Source organism: Sinocyclocheilus anshuiensis, unplaced genomic scaffold (assembly GCF_001515605.1).
Source record: "Sinocyclocheilus anshuiensis isolate Anshui unplaced genomic scaffold, SAMN03320099.WGS_v1.1 scaffold186, whole genome shotgun sequence".
In the NCBI taxonomy this organism is placed as follows: domain Eukaryota; kingdom Metazoa; phylum Chordata; class Actinopteri; order Cypriniformes; family Cyprinidae; genus Sinocyclocheilus; species Sinocyclocheilus anshuiensis.
Window position 1 is genome coordinate 1,659,395 of NW_015542355.1, and position 8,799 is coordinate 1,668,193.

At 38.0% G+C, this 8,799-nt stretch overlaps 1 protein-coding gene across 1 annotated transcript in view; it reads left to right on the forward strand.

Moving 5' to 3' along the window:
- The window catches only part of LOC107691655 (microtubule-associated protein 6 homolog), a 20,094-nt gene that overhangs the window by 5,996 nt on the left and 5,299 nt on the right, over positions 1-8,799 (forward strand). Inside the window, exons 2-3 of the mRNA XM_016490389.1 lie at positions 3,381-3,594; positions 4,345-4,553. Coding sequence (XP_016345875.1) covers positions 3,381-3,594; positions 4,345-4,553 — 423 coding nt within the window. The remainder of the gene's footprint in view (positions 1-3,380; positions 3,595-4,344; positions 4,554-8,799) is intronic.

The following is an 8,799-nucleotide window of genomic DNA, read 5'->3' on the forward strand; positions in this document are numbered from 1 at the left end:
TCTGACTCCTCCCTCTTCTTCTTTCATGTTTGTCCTGTGAGTCTTTGGTGTCTGTGGCCTTGGACTTCTATGAGCTGCTTTTGTGCTGCCGTTTTTTCAAGCATTCTTACTGGACTTCATTTGTCTTATGTAACAACTTTTACTTCTTTCTTTCCACTCCCCTGTGCTCTCGACAGGGAGAGAAGGGAGGCCTTCCTTTAAATCTAAACTCTAGCAATATCATCAAATTCACATTCCCAAAGAACAATTTATCAGAAATACATGATGTTTGTACATGATCCTTGCTTAGGCTAATTTTCTAGCTAGGTTTTGATGTATCCTTGACACACAATTAAATTAAATGTTCATACCTTTTGCATACTTTTAAAGATATTTCCATTGTAATAATTAATATTTTTATAGTGATTTTGTTTAAGATTGAAAGTTTGGGTCTGGGACATGGGTCAAATCTAACAACAAAATCGATACATATCGATACATTTTTACAACCTGAGAGTCTGAGAGAGAATTATTTTCTGTTGTTTTTCTGCTTTGTTGTTGATAGAGATGCACATGTATTTAACCTGAAATATTCTTTTAAAACGCATGGCATGGGGCATGGTTTTCAGTTTTCACATCCCCTGTTTTCTCTGAGGAGGTAAATGCTCCCCCACATGCTGTCCCATGACTTTGTTCATCAACTTGGTGCTCACATAATAATGGGCCCTTTCTGTTTAGAATCCTTCCTCATTCTGAGTGTAAAGGAGTGTGATCTAGTAATGTTATCTATTCTCATCTCCAATTTTTCTCTTTTTTTAGGCCTTATTATAATATATTGGATTGGTTGATTCGGTTTCATACAGAGATGTATTAATTTGCTCCTTACTCTCATAAACTAAAGCAACTAATTGATCTAATGGGATGATAATGGTTCACTTTGCCTGGCATTCCCGTCTCTTCCTGTCCTGTCAATCCTAATCAATACAGCCTACCCTCTGAGGCTGCAATGTTACGGAATCAAAAATAAAGAGAGAGAGGTCAAAAGGAATTTTTAAAAATGAAAATGAATAGAAGTCATGTAAATGTTTACAGTGAATATCCATTATTCCATCTTTACTCTACACTAGAGTAAAACACGCTCACAAGACATCATGATTAGAATCTGGAATTCAGAAAACAAGTGCACAAATTGGTCTGAGTGATTAATTAATGAATCAGTTTGTTTTTGAATGATTTACAAAAAAACTGAGTTTGTCTGAGACGTCTGTTTTGTGCTGGTCTTAGTGAGAGAGTTCTGTCTGTATGTGTGCATGTGTGTTAGATACATGTGTGTCTATATCCTGCGTGTGTGTGCTCCGCTCAGTCGCTCCACTCATATACCGTTTATGCGAATCGGAACAGCAAAGCCCACTCAAAAATCGAGCTGACAGAAAACATCTATGTAGTACAGTATTGTTTCTGTTTGCAATAGCCCTACTGTGTTGTAACATGGTGTGGTAAATGGGCAACTCTGGTAACGCTGCCCTCTCATTCATTGATCTGCTAACCGCTATGTTATGCTCACGTGTTCTGATAATAATAGCTTTCTAGGACTAAACATTATTTGGATAATTGGTACAAAAAAAAAAAAGTTAAATATCTTAACCCTACTGTTAGACCTACCTGAAAAACTAAAAAGCAATTTATTTAATTCGAAGGCCTTCGATTTTTAATTTGTGCTGTCATTATTAATTTCTTTATTTCTTATTTTATTACTGACTGCTTACTTGTCATTTTTTATTCAATTCAAAGTTTGAAATCAAGCTATCTCGTGCTACTGCACCAAAATTACCCCACTGTAAAATAAAAAAAAAACACTGAGTGAGCAAAAATTTGTGAGATAGCTAGTTATAATAGTAATTAAATAATGTTTACATATGTATAAAAGCCTACATTAAAATCATATAAATATAAATCATATAAATTGGTCTCTTCATTAGAAATTAGCCTACTGATTATCACCATTGATGGACAAATTTTTTTAATAGTATTAAAAATATCTGTTTGACATTATATTCTGCAGTTCTTCCCTGTTGTACCGAATATCTACACTTTTCAAATTATCATATCGAAGTTAGAAATTCAAATATTGTTACAAAATTTATTTTGTAGGGTGCCACAAGTTTGTTAAAATTTCCAAAGGGTGCCGCGACTAAAAAAAGGTTGGGAAACACTGTGTTAGATGCACTGCAGATAAGTTGCATGATGGGTAATCTGAAATGCACATACCCGTGAAGTATATACCTTTTGTCTGTGTCATCTCAGTGAATAAAGACTCATTACTCATCTTAAAGGAAGGGCCTCAGGAAAAACTCTATGTGATGCAAATGAGGGAGGGGGATCTCTGCATTATATCAATCTAGATCTATAATGCAGTGTCTATATATAGCAGTACCAAGTATTTATTCTATATGTAGTCTTTGTTGTATCGCATAGCGCCTTGATGTAATTTGAAATATTGTTTTCTTGATGTGTTTGTTCTGTCAGAACATAAAGTCTGGGGAAGTCGTGGCCTAATGGTTAGAGAGTCGGACTCGTAACCCAAAGGTTGTGGGTTCGAGTCTCGTACCGGCAGGGATTGTAGGTGGGGGGAGTGAATGTACAGCACTCTCTCCCACCTTCAATACCACGACTGAGGTGCCCTTGAGCAAGGCACCGAACCCCCAACTGCTCCCCGGGCGCCGCAGCAAAAAAATGGCTGCCCACTGCTCCGGGTGTGTGTTCACGGTGTGTGTGTTCACTGCTGTGTGTGTGCACTTTGGATGGGTTAAATGCAGGGCACTAATTCCGAGTATGGGTCACCATACTTTGCCACATGTCACGTCACTCACTTCAAAATGAATGTTAAAAACAGTGATTGTTGACCATATAAAATTAAAGTTTGAATTAAAATTCAACTTTTGTGACTAGCCTATGTATGATGTAATATATGAGGTCATCTACTATATGTCGGTGTACTTCTAAACATTGACAGTGTAACTTTTGTCAGATATGTGCATTTCTTTTCAGAAAAAAATGGATCAAAAATATTGATGACTCATCTTAGACTTGGATGGTTTACCCAATCAAATGCTCTCTAGAATGAGAATGTCCCACCCCCACATGCCACGGACTAACAAATTGCAAATAATGGTTGACAGCTATGAAACTAAAGCCTATTGGCTAAAACAAAACATGGGTCATTATTTTTTTCCAGTAAAGTCCCCAACTCAGTTTTAATGGTGGACATTAAGGATAATATTTCAGTGTCATACTCTTTCTGGTTTGTACAATATGGTCTTGAAATTCAAAATGTGTCAGTTGAATCACTCACTACACTCAATTTTCCAATAATTGTGATGTTATCTGTTTCTTAATGTCAGGAGTGAGTTCAAAGCCTACACAGACATAAAACCCGTGAAGCTCATCAGGGCTAAGTCTCAGTATCATCCTCCCAATGGGAAGACTGATCAGGAGACCAGCTACAGCGCCACCTACAGGCCCTACCAGGCCACTCAGCAGCCAGATGAAAACAAGGCCCTGGAGAGGAGGAGGATACGCACACTGTACCATGAACCTTACAGAGAGAGCAGTAAGGTAAGAGCTGTGGAAGTTAAGGAAAAGCAACACAATATTCAGATTAGCAGTTGGGTTTTTTAATAGGTTGATCACCTTTATTCTGCCCTAATTTTTGAATGTTTGGTTACATTCTTATTTATAAGTGTATGTTTGTTGCAGAAGGCTGGGAAACCTTTTGGGTTCAGCAACTTCATGATGTCAGCAATTTATGTGCTCAGTGGCTGGAAAATAACTGAACAACAGTTTTCTTCTCAGCAGTACTTTTTCAAAGTTGTTTGACATAACTTTGGCCTCAAGCTTTGAGTGTATTTTCTGAGTGAATCAGCATCAGTTCTTTATTTCATTATGTTGAGCGACCTGTGACATGACAGACTTCTCTGTGGAGACATATGACAGACCTTTCCAATCATTTAGTCTGTTTAAACCCGCCCCTTCCTTACAGTCAACCTCAAGCTCACATTCAGATATGCCTTCATCCATTCAACAGTCGATGGAGAGAACCAAGTCCTCACCCTACATTTTTTTCTTTTAAAAAAAAATCCATTTCACTCAAATGTACGTCACAACACTGAATAAAATATATTTTCTGCTGACATGCCCAGGGCTGAATTAGCAGGAAATATAATCAATAAAAATAACCAACAATATCAATGTCCAACATGTCCATCCAATCCGAATCCCATCCTATGGTATTTCCTATTGAATAACAAAATATGTCACATAACGGTTGTAAAATACCATTTGTGTGCCATTTTATGTCTTATACAGGTGGAGAAAACCAGTCTTCCTCGCTCCAAACCCAAAAAGAGCACAGCTGCCACACCTGACAAACCTCTGAAGAAGTCCAAGGAGAAGAAGGTGACATCATTGCGTGGTTCGAAGAAGAAGAGCTCCGAGAACCAACCTGAGAGCAGAGCAGGGCAAGGCGACAAGGAGAAAAGTAAAGAGATCAACAACAAACTGGCTGAGGCGAAAGAGTAAAAACCATTGCACTTCTTCTCTTATTTAATCTCTTCCCGAAAGGGTGAAAGCAGAACGAAGGCTGCAAAATTATTTAATAAGAGGTTCTCATTCCTTTACTGTTCTGTCCATTGCTGCCCCCTCCCTCTCTCTCTCTCTCTCTCTCTCTCTTCCTATCTGATGCACCTCTCGTTTTATTCCTCACTGTATATTTCCAATACCCCCCACCTCTCTTTCTCTCACACTCTCTTTTTCTCTGAGAGGTCAGTGGGCTGATTTTACAAAATTTTCAGGGTTGGATTTGATGTTTTTCTCCTCTTTTGCCTCACAATCTCACCCAGTAATATCAAAGCGTTTGCATTTACTATAGCTCCACCCACTCTCCTCATCTCCACGATGAGGTTTCCATGGCAGCCACTCTACTGGTTGGCCAGTGGATGCTCTTATTTTGCATGGAGCCATTGGCTCTGTATGCACTTACCATCAGATGCACAGACTGGTGGGTTTCATTTATCAAGGGTTTTAAAATGAAGCTGATATGTATCCGATAAGCCTTTTGAAATCATGTTTATGTAAATTAGGCAACACATAGAAACCACAAAGGCCAATTTCTCAATCAAAAATCTTTGATAAATGTGCATCTTTGGTTTTAAGACTATTAATCTGCTTGCTTTGCCTGTTTTATGTTATCATTTTATTGATCAAACACCCCAAGCTCCCAAGTGATATGTTATGATCTCAGATCACTTTGGTGCTGTGATGATTTGAATTATTTTGTTTTCTTGAGAACCATTCCATATCATGAAAATGTTGATGAATCCTTATAGGTACAGGATATCTCTAAATAGAACATCAGTATCTCCAAAAAATCCATCTGTCAAGGTCATATAATAAGTAGGCCTGATTCGGCCAACTTTGGACAACCAAATGGATGTAGTACTACTGTAACATGATATTGCATTATGGGATGTACTGTAAATTTGTCTTTGGATAGAATAGGATTTAAATGTTCACTGTGATTTTATGTGCAAAACAAACCAATAGAAATTCAGTTTTTTTACCAACTAAAATATGTTTATGTATTGTTTGGTTTTGAGGTTTTGGTGGAATTCTATTCCATCATGCACCATAAAATATGTAAGGACCACAACACAACATTTAACATTATCTTCCACTCTGCCCAACTGTTTCTTTTTCTCTCACATGCACACTTCCCATCCCCCCTAAGGGAGCCCCCGAGGTAGACAGATGGTTTTCCCAAAAGTAGAATGAACTCAAAAGGTCAATAGATTAGACAGCTTTAAAATCAAAGCCCTTCTTTATGTGAATGCAGATTCAACGTATTAATTATTAATGACTTTTCCCAGAGTGTCTCCTTCTTTGTTTTGCTGCTGCATCCCCCATTGTTCAATAACTGACATGATCTGTATTCTTGACTAATTGTTCTGTTTGTTATCATGTGTCCCTTGATGTAATGGTAAGTCGAATGCAGTCTGTTCGGAATGCTGTTTGTTTACTCTCGATTGCATGATCATGTCATCTTTGTTTGTTTTATTCAAAAGTTGGCCCCAAAAAGGCCTCTTCCCAAGATGCACATGTATGTATAAGGGGAAATTTCATGTGACATTTACTTGTTTCCGTCTGGTAACAAAATTGGCACACAAGCCCTCATCACAATCTCTGAATCAAGTGACCTTAGAGGTTGTGAGCCTGTAATGCAAACTTAAAACTAACTTAAAATAAGAAAAATCTATCATCATTTACTCACCCAAATAGTGTTTCAAACCTGGACAAAAACCATTATATCACAGAAGAAAGAAAGTCATACATGTTCATACATGACTACCCCTTTATAGTTTAATGCTGATACATTCACAGAGATGATTTTGTGTTGGCAGTGAAATCTTTTTAGATATAATCTGATCAGGCCTTATGTAACAGCTCATAATCATGGCTTTGCATGTGACAGTACATTGTCACAGATTCATGTCAGTTTGTGATAAAGGAACAAAGATGTTGGTAGTTCATGGGACTGAATAGCATTCTTTTAGTATCTAAATATCTTCATTTGCTGGCATTATGGGAGTGCATTGTGTAAGATAATGCTTTGCATTGTTTGTTTGTTTTTTTAACCATGTACCTCCCCTCTGCAAATCCTCTCTGTCTCTGGTCTCATCCTTTGAGGTCTTCTTCATTTTCAGTATGTCAAGTATGTGATCTCATTGTCCTGTTTGCCCAATCAGTGCACAGTAATTCTGTAATCTATTGCCAGATTGAAGAAATTTCAAATTTCACTGAACACACGGTACTTCTATCCCTCAAAGCCTCATTTTCATTCCTGTCAGAAATTAAATATGGCACTACCCTGGCTGCATTCAGAATAGTATACTACTCTCATAATATTTTATAAAGCTAAAAATATACAGGAATAGTAAGAATAGCATGCTATTCAAGTTCAGCCGTAATCTTTTTATCTTTCATGGTGTGCACCATTAGCAGTCTAACACTTGAAAGCAAAGATTCTTCTTCATGTATGAGCTTGATTGACAGCCATTCTGCAGCGACTTTCCCATTGACATACCATACCATGTACAATTTTGTTCAAAGGCAGTTGAGATGTATTATAACTATATTTACTATTATTTATGAAAATATATAATACATTACAATGCATTGTGAATACCTTGAATGTATTATAGCTATACACAGGCTTCAAGTCCAGAGACATAGACATTCTGTTGGACTTGTGGAAAGAATTCGTAAAGAATGAAAGTATCTGTTTCTTCAGTCTGGCTGTAGAATAGCCCATTCTCTTCTGCACTGTGCTCTGAGGCTGACTGCGCCACAGGGTGAGGGCCTTTTCTTGTATTTTGCAGCCTTTGGTGACTCAATTACTGTTCATATAATGGGAATTAAGGGACGACATTGTTGGGAGACAGAGGAGGAGCAGCTAACGGGTTGTACATGTCAATGAGTGTGAGTGTGTGTGTGCTTAGCACAGGTGCTATCTATAGTCCATGCATACTGAAAAAGGAGAGAAAAAAATATGTTATGTGAAAGGGCCTCAGATTTAACTGTGGAAATGTGAATTGTGATTTCTCTCTTGCTTGCTCATATTTATTGAAATGAATAAATGCAAACGCAGAAACAGAGGTGTCGTGGTTGATTTTGTTTGAGATGTGGGACGGTTTGGGAACTCAATGGTAGGTGCATCTGTATCGTTTCTCCCTGTCCTTCTGTCTGTCGCTCTTGTCACTGTCATAGACGTCGAATCCACATGGAAGAGAACTATTCCGATGTTTATGGTTTACGTTTGATTTTGCGATTCTCATATTTTGTGTGTGAAAGGCTCTGGAATAGGTTCTGGCATCTTTTAGGTTGTGCATATTGCTGTCAGCTGAGAGTTGAGAAATATATGTTTGCATCTTGAGTGAACCTGATATATTGCGGCTTTCAATGCCTCATATGTGCAAAGTAATAAAAGGTGCAAAACTTCCTATTCCAGGACCAAATATAGATTTACCTAAAAACTGGAATTATTCCAACCCGAATAGACTGAAATCGTCCTTGAAAGATCAATATGTGTCAGTTACTGTGAGTCTCTAATGACTGGCTTTAAAGGGGTCATATGATGCGATTTCAAGTTTTCCTTTCTCTTTGGAGTGTTACAAGCTCTTGGTGCATAAAGAAGATCTGTAAAGTTGCAAAGACTAAAGTCTCAAATCCAAAGAGATATTCTTTATAAAAGTTAAGAGTCAGCCACGCCTACCTAAATGGCTCGTTCTAACACGCCCCCACATGTCTATGTCACTATGTGGAAATATTAGCATAATGCCACCCAAATGTGCATGCAAAAAAAGAAAGAGTGGTTTCAGGAAGAGCAGTAGTGTTGATGCAGCCATGTCAGGGAGATGGTGTGTGTTTCAGTGCGAAAGCAAAAGCACTTTATTTGGCCTTCCGGAAGTAGATGCAATTAGGAATCATTGGTTGCCTTCATTTAGTAGATGCATTTAGGAATCTTTAAGATTACTCACAACAGAACAGCAATGCATTTTATGGACGACCGTTTCGTGAACCTAGGCGAGGAAAAAAAAGTGACTTTGCTATGACAATCTGGCGCTTCTGAATCAGCGACTGTAAGTATGTTTTGTTATTAGTGTTATTAGTTGCTATTGACTGTTCAAATGCGGAGTTTTGCGCATCGTGTGTGTGTGTGCGTGCGAGCAAGCGAGCGAGAGAGAGAGAGAGAGAGAGAGAGAGAGA